This window comes from Pectinophora gossypiella, chromosome Z, assembly GCF_024362695.1.
Source record: "Pectinophora gossypiella chromosome Z, ilPecGoss1.1, whole genome shotgun sequence".
Taxonomy (NCBI): Eukaryota; Metazoa; Arthropoda; class Insecta; order Lepidoptera; family Gelechiidae; genus Pectinophora; species Pectinophora gossypiella.
The window spans coordinates 21,051,075-21,072,083 of NC_065433.1; the positions used below are offsets into that span (position 1 = coordinate 21,051,075).

The 21,009-nt window shown below is 36.5% G+C and overlaps 1 protein-coding gene across 2 annotated transcripts; it reads left to right on the forward strand.

The window, feature by feature from the left end:
• Window positions 1-7,691: 7,691 nt before the first annotated feature.
• Window positions 7,692-19,844, forward strand: LOC126380666 (uncharacterized). 2 transcript variants are annotated; one of them, XR_007568496.1, is made up of 3 exons: window positions 7,692-7,857; window positions 15,903-17,728; window positions 18,302-19,844. XR_007568496.1 is itself a non-coding variant. In XM_050030236.1 (2 exons), exons 1-2 carry the CDS (start codon window positions 7,824-7,826, stop codon window positions 16,274-16,276), a joined length of 408 nt encoding a protein of 135 aa, XP_049886193.1. In that variant the 5' UTR covers window positions 7,692-7,823; the 3' UTR covers window positions 16,277-19,844. The 2 variants fall into 2 exon arrangements, 1 of the variants encoding a protein (XP_049886193.1); XM_050030236.1 differs by having other exon boundaries at window positions 15,903-19,844.
• The last annotated feature ends 1,165 nt before the right edge of the window (window positions 19,845-21,009 follow it).

The following is a 21,009-nucleotide window of genomic DNA, read 5'->3' on the forward strand; positions in this document are numbered from 1 at the left end:
ATAACTGTATTGCCTATTCATATCATGTACCAATTATAAAATGAGTACCTATGTAGGTAACTATTTTTATGTTTTTGAACACTTTCTAAAATTATAATATGTACCTACTTAGTTATTATTTATTATATTTCGATGAATAGACTAAGAGTATCTTTCCATGAAAGACTTACAAGCTGTACCAATATCATAATGACGGTTACTTTCAATGTATACCGAACAAGCAGGGCATTTTACTCTCCTGTGAAAACTGGGACATTTGTTAAAGCTGTTGTACGAACAAAGGGGAAAACTCCACTCTACTGTGAATATGTTTTATTTATTATTGTTATAATATTCAGATAAGACTAGAAAATATAAAAAATGTGGTCGGATAATGTGTACTGATGAATCAACAAGTTATGCGTGACGTCGTATTACAACAATGTGTTGAGGTGTGGGCTGGTAATTACGTACAGTGCGAAACTATTTAAGTATCATCATCATCATCATCATCAGCCCATTAACGTCCCCACTGCTGGGGCACGGGCCTTCCCTATGGATGGTTAGGGAGATCGGGCCTTAAACCATCACGCGGGCCCAGTGCGGATTGGTGGTTATTAACGACTGCTAATGCAGCCGGGACCAACGGCTTAACGTGCCTTCCGAAGCACGGAGGAGCTCGAGATGAAAACTTTTTTTTTTGTGGTCACCCATCCTATGACCGGCCTCTGCGAAAGTTGCTTTACTTCAACAATCGCAGACCGAGCGCGTTTACCGCTGCGCCACCGAGCTCCTCATTTAAGTATAATATTACTTAATTAGTTTTACATCAACCTATCACGGTGATCTAACAGAAAGCTCAGTAAGGCGTGGGTACTCAGTCAGCACATCTTACGATGGATGTGCCTCTGGCTACCCCAATTGGGGTCGTAAGCTTATGTTATGTTTATATCGACGCTTATATTTTTAATGAGACACAATTAAATATATATTTTTTATGATAAAATTATGTACTCTCTATGTTTGTATCTTGTGTTTAATTTTGTATTTTATGTATAATATTTAACACTTTCTTATTTATTAACAAGGTTTCAATTTTGTTTTAGTTGTTGCAGCATTCGGCATCTAAATGTACAATCAATAAAAAAAATCCTGTCTTTGGTCGCCTGGAAGATATTGCAGTACTTAGAGTAATCTTTCTAATGTTTGATTTTTTATATTGTTTCATGTATGTGTGTGCAATAAAGTATTATATTTATTTAATTTAATTTGATGAATTTATTATATTTAATTTGATTTTTTTAAGTATATTTTTGTGGCCCAGCGTTGTGCTCACGATCCGGAGGTCCCGGGTTCGAATCCTGGTGGGGGACAACTCACAAAAATCACTTTGTGATCCCTAGTTTAGTTAGGATATTACAGGCTGATCACCAGATTGTCCAAAAAGTGAGATTCGGATAGAAAAGTAAAATAGTAATTGCCCGGCCTGACAACCCTATCACTTCAACATTCATCGCTTACATTGTATGACAAATAGCACGTCTATCTAGATCAGATAATGTCCGGGCATCGATGACGTCACCCCGAGCACGTGGACCGCCATGCGTTTGGCTTGCCTCAGAGCATGCGTGCCCAACTTCTCCTTAACGATGTTTTCGTGCAATGTGCTTATGCGTGCGTAATGTTATAAATGCGAAAGTAACTCTTCTGTCTTTTATAGTTCTTATCCCCGAGTCATCATCTTCAAGTAAGGCTGAAAAAGTAAGGTACCCGGTTTAAAAAGGCCACATCGAATCAATTCATCTAAAACAACAATAATGCGATTTCATATTTGCATATATATAAGTGCGCAATGCAAAGAAATGTCAAATAGCAATATTGCTTTTTAGACGCTTTTTTAACCCCCTGGTGATTTGACAGGTTCGGATTTTTCAGAGGTAACTGGCAATCTGACCTGCAACCGGAGGGAAAACTTGCCGAATCTTAGGCCATATTGTTATTCACTTATCATCATGAGCTACATACCTGACGACCTGATTACTCTTCCGGACGACCCGATTACTCTAGCCGTAGAGGCGACCAATCAGCTCAAGACAACAATCACTTCAGAACTCCGACACCGACCCCGCCGGCGTAGTCGTAGATTTCCCTGATTCAGCGCTTGTCGCTATCGACCCGCAAGAGTCGATAAATTTTTTCAAATATTTTCCTCTCAGACGACGCCCAGAGCCGAGGTTCGCGCCCAACTGGGCACCCTCATGTCTGTGGTCTTATATTTTGTACCAGGTGGGAGCCCTTACCGCTCCCCTTTAGTCCGGGCAAGTAGTTAATGCAATTTACGGCAAAACTACAATAAATCACATAAATAAAAACATAAACAAAATACATACCTACTATCAATTAAAAAAACACGATCGGGGTTAGCTAAGTTGGAAATTATTTTGACAAGCGACAATAACAGTGATAAAAATGTACTTATGAAATTGATATAAAGTGACCTGACATGTCAGTCCCATATATATTTGTCACTATAAATAGGTATGAACATAAGTACAGTCACGAGCATTAATATTATATTATATATAGCTACAAACCCACTGACTGACTCACTGACTGACTGACTGACTCACTGACAGGGTTGTTCTCCCAGAAGGAGCGTCGGGGGGTCAAAATGATGTATGGGGGGTGTGATCTGGATCTCCCGGTGAGTATGGAAAAACTTCCAGATCTTGGAAAACTGCTCCGCATCAGGGAGACACCCTACAGTCTGGCGCAACTATTACACCTAGATCAATTTTTTTTTCGCACAACCTATTTAAATCTTGGTCAAATTCTATTGTGGGTGAAAAAAAAACAAAATGGCCGAAAACAAGATGGCCGCCATACAAAATTTCGTTTTTTGAAAAATGCCTCGTTGGTAAAAACTGTGTATAGGGTTGTAATCGGAACATCCCGTTGACTATGGAAAAACTGCTCGATCTTCGCAAACTGCTCCGCATCAGGGAGACACCCTACGGCCTGGCTAACCTATCGCACCTGGAACAATGATTTTTTCGCACAACGTATTTAAATCTTGGTCAAATCCAATCGCCGGTGAAAAAAAACCAAAATGGCGGAAAATCAAGATGGCCGCCATACAAATTTTTTGTTTTTTCTGAAAATGCCTCGGGGGTAAAAATGATGTATAGGGATGTGATCGGATCGTCATGTTGAGTATGTCAATACAGCTCGATCTTGAAAAACTGCTCCGCATCAGGGAGACACCCTACGGCCTGGCAAAACTATCGCACCTGGAACATTTTTGATTTCACGAAACCTATTTAAATCTTGGTCAAATTTTATCGCCGGTGAAAAAAAAAACAAAATGGCCGAAAAACAAGATGGCCGCCATATAAATTTTTGTTTTTCCAGAAAATGTCTCGGGTGTAAAAATGATGTATAGGGGTGTGATCGGAACGTCATCTTGGAAAACTGCTCCGCATCAGGGAGACACCCTACGGCCTGGCGAAACTATCGCATCTGGACCTTTTTTGTTTTCACGAAACCTATTTAATTCTTGGTCAAATTTTTCCCTGGTGAAAAAAAAAACAAAATGGCCGAAAAACAAGATGGCCGCCATACAAATTTTTGTTTTTCCAGAAAATGTCTCAGAGGTAAAATTGATGATCGGAACGTCATCTTGGAAAACTGCTCCGCATCAGGGAGACACCCTACGGCCTGGCAAAACTATAGCACCTAGATTTTTTTTGATTTCACAAGACCTATTTTAGTCTTGGTCAAATTTTATCGCGGTAAAAAAATGGCGGGAAAACAAGACACGCGAGCAGCTTGCTGCGAGCGAACCACGCGAGATCTAGTGTATACTATATACGTACACTTTGGTACCATGTCACATTAACTTTTTTGACAAATTGAACTGTAAGTCTCACTAAATGTCAAATATGTTAGTGCGACAGAGTCCTAAAGTGGGTACATTATATTGCTCATGACTGTACCTAACGCTGGCCTAACCTTTCAGGCTACCTGTATTGTAGAAAACTAAACACCTTATTCAGGAATCTATCAAATTATAATCGAGGAAGTTTCTGGATCATAAGTTAGTACAGAGTTGTTTATCGTTGATACCTCACCGTTCTTCACCATAGATAAAAGATAGACGTCAGAACACGTGTATTCTAATAGGCATACTTACTTATCTTATTCCCTTACTAGTACCTACTCTTTAAGGCGGAAGTTAGTTTATTTATGCTCTCACTGATTTTAGGTATCAATGTTAAATTATAAGCACTGTTTGTTTATTTTAAAACAGCGTGAAAATTCGTTCACAATAGGGCATTTGACTGGGTCAAAGATAAATTATAAAATGCTAATCTAGAAATAAAACCCAGTTTAAGATGATCAAAAATCAATCTCATTTTACTTTTCTACTTATTTTCTAATTTTATTTATGAATTAAGTGACTACGAGTACGACGTTTGACCGCTTCTAGTAATGACGTCACAGAACAGTATTTCCATACGAACTCGAAAAACTTTCGATTTGGCGTTTCATAAAAAGTAGTCATTTGACTAAGTTGTCAAGTAGCCTATTTTAACGGCTATCCACGGCTAGATTATAAACTATTTCCTAGGTTAAAGATAAATGATTAATTTCTGATTAATAAATAAAGACATATAAAGATGACAAAAAAAGTTTTCTTGTTTCCATATAATTTATTTATGAATTTTAATAAAGATAAATGTATTAATAAGTGCGTCATACTGCCATGTTTTTCTATGACGTCACAGGTTGGTTTTTCATTCAAATTCCATAGTAATTTCGTGTTTTGACGTTTAGTAAAAAGTAACTGATTTGACTGATTAGAAACAACCCTATTCTGATTGGTACGTTAATTATTTTTTTATTATCAGTTTTAAATTTTTCGACAATTTATTGGTAAAAATTGAGACTACTTGTGCCTGGAATAAAACAATTCATTCACATCCGAATGTTGTAGTTTTAAGTTTATGGCAATGATATGACTATGATATTTTTGATAGCCTAGATTCATCGCTTCGCATTGGTTATCAACAATATAGGTCAGACAGAACAAATACGTCTTCTTAAAACCTTTGACCTTTTTCTAATCATAATCATTTTCATTCATAACTTTGTTACACGTCAAAGAAAAAAAGAATAATACATTCATCGTATGATGACTATCGCAGATTTATAGATAACTTATACTTTAACTTATACTAAAACTATACTAAAACTTATACTAAAACTACAAATTACATTTAAATATAAGTCAAATCACATCACATATTTATACTTTAACTCTTCATCTTCAATCTGTCTTTGTCATCTTCGTGGTGACTTCCTCATTATAAATAAAATTTTTGGAGTCTCTGTTGGTTTACTTTTAGGTGCAAATACTGAGAACGATTTTTTTTCTTTACCCTTTTCCAATTCAAAATTGTTTTTTCATTTATTTCCGTTCACCGGCGCATACATAATAACCTTTTTTTTTTACATTCTAAATAAAGAATCGTTTAAAATAAACCGGGAAAATGCGAATCCGCTTCCGCACCGAGAGTTCCGTGCTCTTACTAAACAAACACATATACACGCACGATACAGTACCTATCAAGAGTGGCTGCAAGTTGTCTCCTGATTACTTGTGGCTCTGCCCACCCATTTTTTTTAATATAATTTTTATTTTTCTCCAGTATTTTACAATACTTATCGAAATTGTGGACCTGATGCTTGTGTTGGGAGTGACCACGCTGCTTCCAGGCCTTTAGAGATTACCAACTTGAGTTTTGATGACAGTAAAAAAAAATATATCTCTTTGCCATATCTTTGTTCGATAGTTATTATCGATTATTTCTAAAAAAAACTATGTTGGTTATACATATATATATTCTTCCTGTAAACTTTACCTAATCCTCTGTCACATGTAATTTTGTATTTTTTTCCGTTTAGCAACTACGGAGTTAAGGTGATGCGTTTCAGTCAGCTAGGTAACGTTGCGTCAGTAGATGGCGTACCTTTGGAAATTTTCGAAATAATTATGGTACTTACTTGTCTTCTCGTATTCGGACCCTAAATATTTTTTTCTTTTTCTTTTTATTAATTGTTAGTTTGCGAAAATAATACGTATATAAATAATAATAAATAATATTACTATTTATCGGTTTTAAAACAATATTAATCTATCCGTTTTCCTGTAGTAGTGCATCAACTTTTGTATGGAAAACGGATCACGGATTAACTCTTACCATAAAGGTTCTGTTTTAGCACTTTGATACAACAAAGTCTCAGATGTAAAGTCAAGTTTACAAAATAATACGAGGAAACAAGGGATTTCTAGATAATATGTCCTTAGTAGGTCTTCATTTGAGATGTTTTCCTTAGAAATATACCTATAAGTACTTAAATAAAAATAAACTTTAAGGTTGAAACTTTAACCATGTCACGTGATCTTAAAATAAACGAGTTCACACATTTCGGAGCAGTATCGGCGGCTATTAATTAACGGTAGTAAAATTCCCCATTATTACAAAAAAAAATTGAAATAAAATAAAATAAATTATAGGTAGTCAAGTATCACCAGACATAAAGTTAAGACAGATTAGATATAGCGGGGAAGTCTAACTTGAAGTCTAGCTAGTACCTTCAAGAAGAAACCATAGAGGTATATTAGTCTGTCAATTGACTCAAATTCAAATGTCATTCGAGTTCTAAACAGATTCGTAGCTGGATAGTCTTATTTTTTGGAATTTTTGGCTTGGTTGAGGGGGGGGATGTATTAGAAAATATTTCACTTAATTCGCGAGCAAGGATGAGTCTTCAGCGACAAAATCGATCAGCCTAATCACGACTGATACATCTAACGTACTCCTGTATTTTGGCGGATCTCATTTGTACTGCGCATTGAACCTATTGAAAATATTATCTCTACTGAAATATAATCACTAATAGTCATTCTGTCTAATACTAGCTAGTCCAAGTAGTTACCTCCAAGAAGAAAAACTCATGAAGGTTCATAAGCTGGAGAGTCATGTATCAGACTAACCAAATACTCAAGACAGCTTAGAAGCTGGATTGTTTATTTAGCTAAGAATATAGAATGTATTCAACGTAATCTACCCATCACTCGAATATAAAAAAGTGTAATATTTCTTGTTTTTAACAGCATACATTTTTGAAGCAATGTCGTTGCTTGATTTGGGGATAAATGAAACAATGAACCCTTGAAACAGGAACCCCTCATAGAATACTTCCAATAGGTAGGGAATTCACACCTCTTTATTGACCACTTTTATAAGACGACTATAGTAGGCAGGATTGAAAATAAGTAGGTAACTTAAAAATCGATTTTCTAAACACGGCATTTTTTGTGATAGCATATTTGCGAGCGATACGGTAGTTATAAGCGTTTCTACAGTATTTTTATTAACTTCTGTGCAGCTTTCTATCAGTTTTGATACTTTTAAGTAAGTAGTTCTTTTTTCTTAGGTAGTAATTATTGTTATTATATGGTCGGATGGCATTAATTACCTACCATTTGTCTAACTGGAGAGCGCGGTGAAGGTTTTTACAACTTTTTTACCCAATACAAAATTTAAAGTCTCGATGTCGGAGAAAATAGACACGAGTGGTGAGTGTCTGAGTTGTGTCTAGCGGACTCTAACGTTCGCCTCAATCCGCCTGCGTTACACGCTACTACAAGCACCTCACTAGTACGCCACTCTACGCCGAGCTCTCGCCTCGATCACTCACGTCCATCGCTCGCTCCCGACCGTCACAACTTACTACCAGTGCTATATTACTCGAAAGTGATCATCAGTGATAACACAATGTGCGAAAGAAGGATAAGGAAAATCAAAAAAGGTATGTTTTGTAATCTGTTTCTTTCTTTTGTCTTGCTAATGCCTTGCCGAGGTGCGGTTACTGACCTACTACTGCATAAATATTTTATTTTTAAAACAATACTTTTGCGCAGTGTTCTAAGGAAACAGAGTCGGTAACTCGGCAAGTTTATATACAAATAAAATTTACTTCCTAATTAAAGTTTTCTTTATCGAAATTTACAAACTTTTGCTATAAAGCTCTGTCTATGTTCTATTCACCGATTCGTCACCTATCCGTCATTCTGTTTTCGTTGTCTGTGCTTTGTTTAGACTTTTTGTTATCATTGTTTATGTCATGGTGTGTTATGATGTCACATTACTGGTACGTAGGTAATGCGTTTATTTTTTAATTAAGTAGGTTTTCCTATTGGAAAAATATTACATGACTTATTAGTAAGTAAGTAGATATATAAGCTTTATATCGTATCGCTGTGCTGCACTTTGGTTTACCTATTATGATCTACATACTTACTTAATTTTGAAAACAAAAATATAGGAACCTGACTGAAAATGTTAGTTAAACGCATTCTCCTAATGAACTTACCAAGTACGAGTGCGACCTACTTTTTAAAGTCGGTCAAAAACCGTCGATGTAGCTCATTACCAAGTTGCTATGTAAAAAAATTTGTTAAAGTCTTCAGACATGCTTCACAATAACACAATTTTTGACTGTTTTGCGAGAGTATCTTTTTAATATGAAGCGCCGATACTGGCATGCGATCGTTAGCAACACTACACGTCACATCTTATCGCCAAACTTTTAATTGTTTATTTTACACACGAAGAGTTACAACTCTTTACACCTACATGATAACAAAACAACATTCTATCAAGCTACGGGCCGTTATAGCGAGAGATATTTGAACTGCGCAAGCCTGCTGCAAAATTGTAGCTGTGATAGACATTTTGTGTGGCTGTCAAAGTGGTGTCAATTACATGCCTACAAATTCCCGTTTCTTCTTGGCTCTACATACAGGAAGTATTACCTATCTGCTTGCTTGGCATGTTCTGAATCTTACACCTACTTAGGTGATGAATAACAACGTTGAAAAAGTGGCAATTAAGCTTTACAATTTGGGCCCTATTTTTAGGACTCGCGTTTACTTCTTCCTCATTGTAGGCGTTTGTGTTTATTTCTTCTTGAATACAATAGCACGTTCACGGAGAAGATGCGCGGACGCATAGGCGGGGAAAGTTCGTTCACCTGTGGCTGGTGACGTCTCGAGTTAACCCGGGCACTCACATCCCACCCTACTACATACACAACATACCGTTATAGTAAAAACCGTTAGCTTGCCAATGATTTGTAGGTACGTACCCTTTTGAAGAAATAAACAAAGGAGTGACCTATTCACACAATAAATGACCATAGGTTGCTTACGTACCACTAATAGTAGCATTGCTAAACTTTAGTACTATCCAAAAATATATTTTTTTAAATATTTTTCTCTATGCTTAGGTAAGCGAAGAACGGCCCTACTTATTCATAGAAATGTAACACTTAAAACTAACGAATTGTAGAACTATTTTAGAAATGTGACAACAACAATAACAACTCAATCCTCTGAAGCCAATTTTTAAATTTGTTAATAAACTATACTTTTATTAGTATTAGTAAAGAGACCTGAAGGAATATATTGTACAACAGTTTGTTTTTAAAATCTCACGCGGATTGCCCAACTCCATTGTGTGAACTCTCAACTCGTTGTTAATGCAAAGAGGACACCAAGTCACCTGGGTTCGGTAAGGGTGTCTGTAAGGTTTAAATTTGAAGATCATGTGATGAGAGTAAGCTGAGAGTACGGTCACGAGTACTAATATGTATACACTTTGAAACCATGTCACATTAAGTTTTTTCACAAATTAAACCGTAAGTCTCGTTAAATGTGAAATATCATAGTGCGACAGGGTTCTACAGTGGGTACATGATATTGCTCATGACTGTACCTTCACGCACGTTGCATAATTTTAAACTTGACGGATAAATTGAAGGCGAAAAATAAAACTACTCGACCGAGAAAATACACGTGGTATCATTTGAAGACCTGTGCTCTGTTTATCAAAACTTACAAACCCTATGTTACAAGAAATTTTCTTGTTAAAATATTCATTATTATCCGTGCTTCGGAAGGCACGTTAAGCCGTTGGTCCCGGCTGCATTAGCAGTCGTTAATAACCATCAATCCGCACTGGGCCCGCGTGGTGGTTTAAGGCCCGATCTCCCTATCCATCATTGGGGAAGGCCCCAGCAGTGGGGACGTTAATGGGCTGTTGATGATGATGATGACAAGATTGTGTTTATCAAAACTACACATGTAAATTACATGTTACAAGTGTCAATATTTATTTCACAAGTATATTTTTCAATCCCTCTATTTCTTTTGCTAAATGTAATTTACACGTACTTATGTAATTTACACGTACAGTACTAACTTGTAGCTTAGTGGAGGTGTAGTTTTGATAAACACAGCACTGATATTAATACTAATACTAGGCCAAGGCATTGTGACTAATATTATGTAAATTCTACGTAACTTTCGCCCCGTCAAGGCATTCCATATTTCCATTTATTGTATAAAAAAAATACAATGCGTATTGGACACATTTCGACACATCTAAGTATTATCCATAGACTGATGATTATTATTAAGTAATATTCATACCTATTCTTTGTCTTGTTTATTATCGTCCAGGGTTCCATCTCATACCTATTATTTCCATAGGATTCTGTTTCAGAATCGATTCGATTGTCAGGATGGCAATGTGCCCTATATACATGCATTAATTTAATTAATTTATTTATTTATTGCATTAATTTAATTAATACATTAAATTAATTTTTAATTTAATTAATGCATGTATTTAATTTATTAAAATAGCCTCCCCTAGCACCCCACCGCACCGTAGCGTTCCGTATAGGTATGCGCATTGTACCTGTGCGTGATACCATGTGTGTGTAAAAAAATACCAGGCGGGTGTCATAGGAATATATTGTTCACCTCACAACAAACTGTTAGCTACACAATACGGGTAGCACGGTTCATGCTGGTTGCTAAATGTTTAGTAAAACTAATTTAAATGTTATTAAGAAAAAAAGTAATATATTTATTCTATTATTCAAATTTCTAGTTTCGAAAATTCGAGCTCTAACTTCATTGAAATACAAAACATAATACCTACCTTCTTAAAGTGTTTGATCTTATAAATTACAGAACATTGCTACTCTTGAACTGTCCTAGCCCCAAATGACCCGCCATACAGAATGTTTAACCTCATTGAGACTACAAACGACCTCACAGTCACGTGCCTAATATTATCCTCAGAGCAACACTTATCTTTATCATACATTATACATTAAATTCAATGAATTAGGTATTAACATGGCAATAACTCCGTACCGATTCAAATTCAATTACTTTACATATTTTCTGTTAATCATTTGCTTACATCTTTAGTTGTTTAAGTACTTCTTTTGTCTCCTCGTTTTGATAAAATCAGTTTCATCAAGGAACAAAAGTATGTTCTAACTTAATATCTATTATTTATTTATTAAAGACAAATGGAAAAGTATGTTTTTATAAATGTGCGCTTCTCTCGGATCACAACGTTTACCTGCACATCTTTAATTTTTATTTAAATCACTGAACCCTAAAACTTTACACGTGTGCTTTTAATTTTTTTGTACACGTTCATTCCTTATCATATCAAATACGCTTTCGTTTGTTATTTTCGTCAATATGGGGGCGTGTTAGTATAGATAGGTACGTACTCAGTTGTTTTTGTAGCGATTCACGTGACTGATAACACTTATACATTGCCTTATCACGCTAAGTAGTACTAGTATCCTATAAATATGTCATTGCTACGACAAAATGACAAGGACATGTCATTACTGTAGGCAGGGGGAGCTTTTAGAATAGATACAATTCATCTAAAAAAGCAATATTGCTTCGATGTGGCCTTTTTAACCCCCCTGATGGTCATATCGCCGACTCATACTGTTACACGATTATAACCCCGTATATTTTATAAAATTTCTAATTACCCATACATATACCACTCTCATTATAACCATTTAACCCATGACATCAACTAATTATCGTAAAACGTTTATTCAACGTAATCATGGATAAACTCGTTGAAGGTCAATTTATCATTTTTGAGTATACGTCCTTTCCCAAGGTGTTATGGGTGAGGAGATGATATGACAAGAAACCGCAACAACGCATGTTTTAAATTAATATAAAGTAATTTATATACGTGGGTAGTTACTATTCTATTTTCGACTTCATAATGTGATAAATGATACTATTACTAATATTGTTTTAAACACGTGCATATACACTAAAGTAACAAGTAAACGAGCTAAAATAATCATTAAAGTAACACAAAGACTCACGTGGGAAGTCGCAAGATGTAATAAAATAATTTAAAACACTTTACATTGAGAAACTAGCGTGATTAACTTGAAAGATCTTAGAACAATATCTCAATCAACATGGCTGCCATCAGATGGACTGCACCGCAGTAACCGCACATATTGTACCTATGAATAAAGCGACTACGCGCGGTTGTTGATCCGACTAAGCGCGGTACAGTTGACTACACGCATCTAGTCCAAGAGCTCAGTGTAAAAGTGGACGTGGAAATGGAAGCACACTAACTGCATGTGGTTAACTAAACCCCCTCTAGCCCCCTCTACTGGTGGCCCCGGGGTTGATGCCCCGCCTGCCATGCCCTAAATCGGGCCTGGTCTTGGGGCCCAATACTTGTGACTATACACACCCAAACAGGGATATTTAGAAGATCCATTAGTTTTATTAATCGCGCTATAACGGCACGGTATATACTAAGCTAATTAATCAAACAATGGTGCCGATTCCAGTACACACCATCTAATTTTATTTTAAGTTATACCTGTCATTTTCTTATCTGTCGAATAGGAAAGGGACGAGCAATCGTCAGGCAAAAATTTTATAGAACATACGTCAATTTTAGGCAGAAACAAAAACCATTCTAAAATTGTATATTGCCCAATAACCCGACAGCGAGATAAGAAGAAAAACGTTATATAGAGGAGGAGAGAGAATTGAGAAAGTGCTGCTTGACTTTCCCTTATAAACATCTAACGACGGTGCCCTTCGAATGAATTCAGGCAAGGAATTCCATAACCGAACAGCTTGCACCGTAAACAACTATACCTTATATATAATTATACCTTACACTTGGTTAAATCACACCACTCGATTATAACCGTAGCCACATTAAAAACTAACAATAGTTACTATAACTTCGCACTCTATATTCGCATACCAAGCTGTAATAATAAACGCAGCATAAAGTTTATGAGGTTGTACACCCTCACCAATCTTTATTACAGGTACACTCAAGTGTCTTATGATAAATGTATCTACTTATCCATCCGAGAAACTGTGAAAGGCATACTTACAATACAAGGAATAAAAATAAAATTGCTATTCAAAATTCTAGATTAAGTAAAATAAATTCATCTTTTTTGGGGTTATGTCATGTATACGTTTTTACAATAAAACACCAGATAATATTTTAAATTTGCCAGAGAATAAATGTAAAGCTCACGTGAAGCTTACTTTATGTAAAAAAAAGCGTATTATAAGATTAATGATTACCTAAATGATAAAAATGTCTTGTATTGAATGTGTTCCTCTAGTTATTAAATAACTTGTAATGTAAGTACCCTCATTGATTTAAAAGATGTGTCGCTGTTGCAGTTTCTTGTCATTTCTTCTCGTCAGCCATAACACCTTGCGAAATGACGGTAAATTCAAAAATGTTACATTGACCTTCAACAAGTTTATCCATGATAATTACGTTGAATAAATGATTCTGATTCTGATTCTTAATCTGTAAACGTCACATTCCAATTTATCATTTTACGTATAAGTAATTATCATTGCAACATAACCTGTGTATTAACGTAGTTTAAGTTTATCAAACGAAACTGGAAATATTAATGCGTTTAGTCATTGGCTTTTTGAATTAACACTCCTTCGTATAAGTAGTAACAATTTGATTAGGTAAGTCGTGGACGCAGGTTCAAAACCCAGCCCAGGCCTAAATCAATGATTTTCGAGTCTTTTTTCGAATTCATGTTTGGTTCACGTGCTCAGCGGTAAAGGAAAACATCACGAGGAAACCCACATTTCCAAGAAATGCGTTTCGGAGGTATGTGACCTAACCTGTATTGGGCTGGTTTTCCAGTCATGGGATAGAAGGTCAGAGAGCCCGTCGCTTGGTCTGAGAACAACAGATCTCTCCGGGCATTCGTTAAAATCGGCAGATCAGTTGTGTCCTTACTAATATTAAATTTTGGATCTGAGTATGTACTGAGAACAAGCTTTTGCGAAAGCGCCTGCGCCGCTACCGCCCACCGCTGCGCCCGCGCCGCGCGCCCGGAGCGGTTTGCACGCGCACGTGTTCGTGACACGCGCATCGCTGTTTTTGTTGGCGGCTTTTTGATTGCACGCCCCCTCCAACGTGACTATATACTCGCTAAAATCATTGTTCATGGTGATTTGAAGGGTACCTCACCTATCCGCCAAGTACAAGCTGAGTCTTCTTCGTCTAACATTTTATAAACAAGTAAGAAACGCCTGCGAGAACATTTTGTTGGTCCTTCTTTTATCGGAGCTTAATGTAATAGAGATCTGACTAACCCTGAGAAGCTCTCATTATTAAAAGCTAAAATAATCTCGTCGTTCGTATCAAATCACGTGCCGATCGCGGTTGTTCGCTTGTTTGAATGAATTATTGTATGCCAACTGAATATTGATGAATAAAACACGCGGCAAGCGGCCGTGACCGAGTACAAGTCGAAACACCGGAAGATAATACCTACATGAATTTGATATTTTTAGTCAATACCTTTCTTTTATCTCTAACATGTCAATTACAATTCAATTAATAATAATACCGACTTCTCAAATACTTACTGTTTTTCCTTAATTTATTAAGCGAACGTTATAGGAACAGAGGTACTTAGATGTATAGAATATTTTATCCATTGCTATCGGAAACATTCGTGCTTGCCTACCTATAGGCAGGATAGCCGACGATTTGCATTTATTTAATACATTTCATTGTGTTCACGGTCGACTGACTTCGAACTGAGACAATGGGCGGTCGAAGGACGTATACGAGTACCCAGTTATAGGGTGTTTGACTGGTATGAAAATATACCTCGAATTTTGGTCATCCTAATAGATTTTATATTTAGAAACCGTTTTCTATGATTTTTCGGTAAAAATATGCAATATTTTAATCAAAACTTATAAAAGAAATTTAATATTTTTTCGGTGTCCGGTCATGTGATCGAAAACGCTTGTGATTGGTTGAATCCCCCGACACGTCACAGAGAGGCAAACAAATGAATAAATAAATGAAATAAGATGATTTTCAAAAAGTAGTCAAATAGCCTATTGTGTGCATGTGAATTTAGGCTCGTATCTTGGCGACGCCACGTGACAATCATAGGTAGTCTCTCACGGGCATTGAACCGTAACAAACCGTCGATCGGTAGTCAACAGTTGCGTAACATTCGTCGCTATAATGGGTAACGCATGTTGAAGTGAAAATGTAGGTTTCTATTGATTAATCTCGTGTTCCGGCACGATGTCTGAAGAAGCTGTTAGGTGAAAGAGGTCCGGGCATTTGTACTATACATGTGTGCCGATCACAAGGCCCTGGTGTACACAATGCTGGTCAAAACTACGGTATTCGCTTATCGTCAGGTGGGATTGGTAAAACGCATGTAAAAAAAATCTAATTATCTATCCGATTCCGGGAATACACGACTATCGCTGTCTAGAAGTAAAAGCATGAGCGTAAAATACTACAAATCGAATAAAATAATTCAGGTAGGTGCTTCTGCGAAAGTGTTTAATGTTTAGATATATATTGCGATGATATATTCAGCGTTACTTATGCATTAAATAGGCACATTCGCGTATTATTTAACTAACCATAAAATCTGTCTGATTTTTCCAGGGTCCCACATGACCAGGCTGCGTGAGACACGGCGCCTGCAAAGACTGCAGCGCATCGTGACGACTCCGCCCCCGCCGGAGGAGCCCCTGGCGCCTTGCCCGGAGCCCGCCGTCGACAAGACCGCCCAATGCCGCCTCATCCTCGAACTAGCCCTAAAGACCATTAACTTAATGCAGAAGAACAGCATGATTCAGCAGAAAATTATCGCACTACAGAAGGAAACTTCAGATTTCGTTGCGCAAGTGATGAGCAACCCTGAGAACAAGAAGCGGTACCTGGAGCACCTCCGCTTACACGGATCGGCGGCCGCGCAGCCGGTGCACGCGCAGGTCAGCTTCCTCCCCGCCACCGCCAATCTAGAGCCTGGAGCCTAAACATACGAACACCATGCGTTTGGGTTGAAGCGCGACACTGACTGAAACATTAATGGACGGGTGATGTTAGTTAAGTTATTCTTTAGTATCGCCATGCGTCTGGCTTTATAGTTAGTAATAATGAACAGAAGATAAATGCACAAGCGCTGAAAATGTTGATGAAGCTTATTATCGCGTGTAATTAGGGTAAGTAATTTGAAATGCGTAGAACGTTACCTATTTGTAAGAAATTCGCTAAGTATATTACTACCTAAAGTTCTACCTGTAAGTACCTACCTCCTACAAAAGGCTAAGTTAGTTTTCACGGTGACACTGAGAACTATATTGGCCTTTTATATTATTTATTTTTCAAGTCGTTGCTTATTTCATGGTTATTTCTACTATCTTTTTCTTCTATGTGAGGTGGATAACCAACCTCATCACCCTTGGTCTCAGGATTATTATCGAGCCGCCAAAGGCCCCTTATTGTTAAAATTTTAAATTGTCTTTAAATTGAATTCCATTGACTAATATAGCGATTGTAAGTTTGTCTGTAATGTACATTTTGGATTAAAACGATAAAGTTTAAAACGCATTTTGCGGAAATAAAGAAGCTGGAACCATGACATTTTCATTTTTTAAATTATGAGACCAGTGCCAAGTCGTTCATCTGAAATTTTTTAGGTGCGTCATGAAGAATAGGGTATTTGACTGCGTCAACAAAAATTCTATCCGGTCTAAGATGATCAAAAATCAACTTCGTTTTACTTTATAACTTATTATCGGATTTTATTTATGAATTAAGTAATAATGAGTAAGTACGACGATTGACTGCTTTTATTGATGACGTCACAGGACAGTATTTCCATACAAACTCCAAAGAAAATTTTCGTTTTGACGTTTCGTAAAAAGTATCATTTGACTAGGTTGTCAAGTAGCCTATTGTTCTCCTTTATCTTTTAGACGTAGGTAGTGATGGCTCAAGTCGTTACCTGTCGGCTTTTGCCATAAAAAATAATTACCTAATATTGTAAGAAGCTTATTTTATAAAGATTTTAAAAAAAATCTGTATGGGCTAGTTTTCCCTTCGCAGATTGGAAGGTTAGACAGGCAGTCGCTGCTGTGAAAGCTGACCTGTCAAATCCTCGATTAGATAACCCCTTGAAAAAGGGCTAACGCCTAGGGAGATAATGATGATTTTGTAAAGGCTTTTAACATTCTAACTATAGGTAATTGCGACAGTAAAGGTAGCGGTTGTAAATACGGTTAATTGCTAGCGTACTTTTTATCGCTTGGTATATCTTAATATAAGTTTCAGTTTTGCTGTAATAACATACAGTAACTGAATTTGTTTCATGTTTACATACTAACATTGCTAGAAAGCAAAAGTTTAAAATATACTGTAGATTATAAGTATGCATGATAAACATCACAATGTTATAACGTTATAATTTAAAGTTCTTAAGAGTTTAGGTTAGGTTAGGTTAGGAGAAAGAGATCTCTCGTCGGATCCAACTCGGATGGGCAGCGTTCGGGAAGCTGCGGAATATCTTCTCGTCCAAAATACCTCAGTGTCTCAAGACGAAAGTCTTTGACCAGTGCGTGTTGCCAGTGATGACCTACGGCAGTGAGACGTGGCCGCTTACTATGGGTCTCGTGAGGAGGCTCGGTGTCGCTCAGCGGGCAATGGAGAGAGCTATGCTCGGTATTTCCCTGCTCGATCGAATCAGAAATGAGGAGAGCCGCAGGAGAACTAAAGTCACCGACATAGCTCGAAGAATTGCAAAGCTGAAGTGGCAGTGGGCAGGACACATAGCGAGGAGAACCGATGGCCGATGGGGCGGAAAGGTTCTGGAGTGGCGACCACGTGTCGGACGACGCTCAGTGGGTAGGCCCGCTACAAGGTGGACCGACGATCTGGTGAAGGTCGCGGGAAGCCGCTGGATGCGGGCAGCGCAGGACCGATCGTCGTGGAGATCCTTGGGGGAGGCCTATGCCCAGCAGTGGGCGTCATACGGCTGATGATGATGATGATGAAGAGTTTAGGTGTGAGTTCGGGTTAAATCAGTACAATTATGTTGCCTGTAAGGATGTGATGTGTGAATCTTTGATTCTTGAAATACAGTTTACAACAACTGGGTGTCACAAAAGGAAGGAAATCGTTGTCTTCATTTCTTAAAAGTTTGATGTAAGTAATTAGCTTTTTGTGGGTGACTTCCGCATGTGCTATGCACTAGTCTAAGTGGCGCGAGTTACGCGCATATTCAAACCACAGAATACTTTTTCGTGTGTTTAAGTGCGTTTAGGGTAGGTCTGTATCCACCAAACAAAAATACTCTGTGGCACATAAGTAACTCGCGCCATCTAATCAAGGGCTTTTTTGCCAATAGTACCTAACATTTATACATCAATGTTATTTGTATAATGTGGGTAGTCCTACAGCTCAACGTTGCGTGTAACACTGCCTTACTGAAACTATCGCAATAGGGGACTGAGTCAAAGATAAATTGTAAAAAGACATAGAAGCCAGTCTAAGATAATAAAAAATCAATCTCATCTTACATTTCGACTTATTTTCGAATTTTATTTATGAATTAAGTAACAACGAGTACGACGTTTGACCGCTTTTATTGATGACGTCATAGGACAGTGTTTCAATACAAACTCCAAAGAAAACTTCCGTTTTGGCGTTTCGTAAAAAGTAGTTCATTTGACTAGGTTGTCTAGCCTATTTCACATTTTTAACATATAATTACAGATTTGTATTCCTGTGTGTTCGTTTAAATTATTTAGTATAGACATGGAACAGATCTCTTTGGAATATATTTTTTGACGATTGTCCTTATATTTGTCATTTTATTTTGTGCCGATTTTGTTTGCATTTAATAGAGAATAGTGTAAATATTCATGAAGAAATACGAATCGCTTTGCTATTGATTCTTAAATATACACGAACACTGAATGATCCAGTTTGTTTCGTACACGTACTATATTTATAGGTTTAGAATAAGATGTATCATTTGCACAGATATTGCCAAAAGCTGTATTCATTTTAAATAAGTATAGAAATACATCGCACTTTGAAAACATTAGCGGCGCTACCAAAAATTTGGTTTTGGTTTAATTTTAGATTGGAGAACATGCTATTTTAGGTAGTTTTTTTTTCATCTAAGGGTGAATAATTCCACATTTTCAGTTGCATCACTATTGTTGTTAAAGTGCGAGTCATGTGTGTAGTGTGTATTTTAAACGCTGAATAGATGTAGTTAATACTTTAAAAACATTTAATTTTATGCCTACGTATAATATGGCTACATGTATTGGCTAAATTACTTTGTAATCTTTAAATATAACTATCTTCATTTAAAGATAAATAGACATAAGTAACCTAAATAAACAAAATCATGTTTTGTGAGTAATCGGGAGCACATTTGGCGTTTTTAATGTAATGTCCTGAATAAGTATTAACTTTAGACTGGAATAATTGTTATTTATTGCATAAGACTCCCGTCTCGAGGTGAATATTTGTAGTAATTGATAATCACTTTACTTGATTTCATTAAATAAACTAGTCTTTCTTTAATATTTATTCTAATGTTTCATTTACCTCATAGTCGCGGTGTAAATGGTCAGCAGAGAGAGGGCGCAAATTAAAAGAAAACTAAACAAATATCACTATTTACTAAATAAAATTAAAGGAAAAGGAAAATACATAAATAAAAGTGTTAATAAAAATAACTTAAAAAGAACAACCGTTCTTAGTGAGAGCGAAAATGAAGAGAAAAAAGACAAAAGACAATCAAACTATATAGAAGAATAGGTCATTGAAATTCTTATAAACTAAGGAGATTGTATATAATTTATAAAAAGTTTAAAATCCATATAAAAATGTTTGTGTGTCGATTACAGTAAGTACCTACAACATGCATAATGACGATATTTTTTATCATCCTTGCTTAGCTAAATATTTATACAGGTACTTAGCGAATGATAATAATATTAGTATCCACTTAGATAATTGCAAACGCAATGCATTGCAGCATATTATCATGTTAGACACTGCTTTTACAGCGACTCGCACGAAAGTTTTCGAAATTACCGCTGCATGCTCTACTTATATATTATAAACTAGGTGTACCTACCTCCTACTATTGTCTAGACATGCGTACGTTTTAGCAGTCAGTCATAACAAAAATATCGAAGTCTACGGTCATAGCTTAGATCGACGACATCTACCTACTACTCATGTAGAGTGGTTTTGCTAAGTAGAGTGGTTAAGTATGTAAAACTATTCTAAAGCCATAGGTACCACCAAGCAACGTAAAGTTACCTAAGCCTGAAACTGCTTTTAATTTTTTTGCCTATTTTGTAAAGAAAAGGTATGAAATATCCACCTACGAAAAAGAATTAAAAAATAAAAACAAGCAAAATAAGTAGTTAGTGTCACAAACGTGTGGTAAACCTACTCCAGTCGTCACAAAAAAATGAGACCTCCTACAACTTAGCGACAAAAACACAAATTACTGAATAGTTACATAAAAATGCAGAATGGATTATCTCTTAACATACATTATAGATCTTGTGTAGACAATGAATAGCCTATAATATATTACGAAATGGATGTCTTATATTTGAACTACCTACTGTAATTTTATAATACTACAGCGCCATCTACCGTCGAGTAGCTAAACTTATTTATAAATTATTATCGTTCAGAAATATTATAACCCACATTTATTTAGAAAGAAGTTATT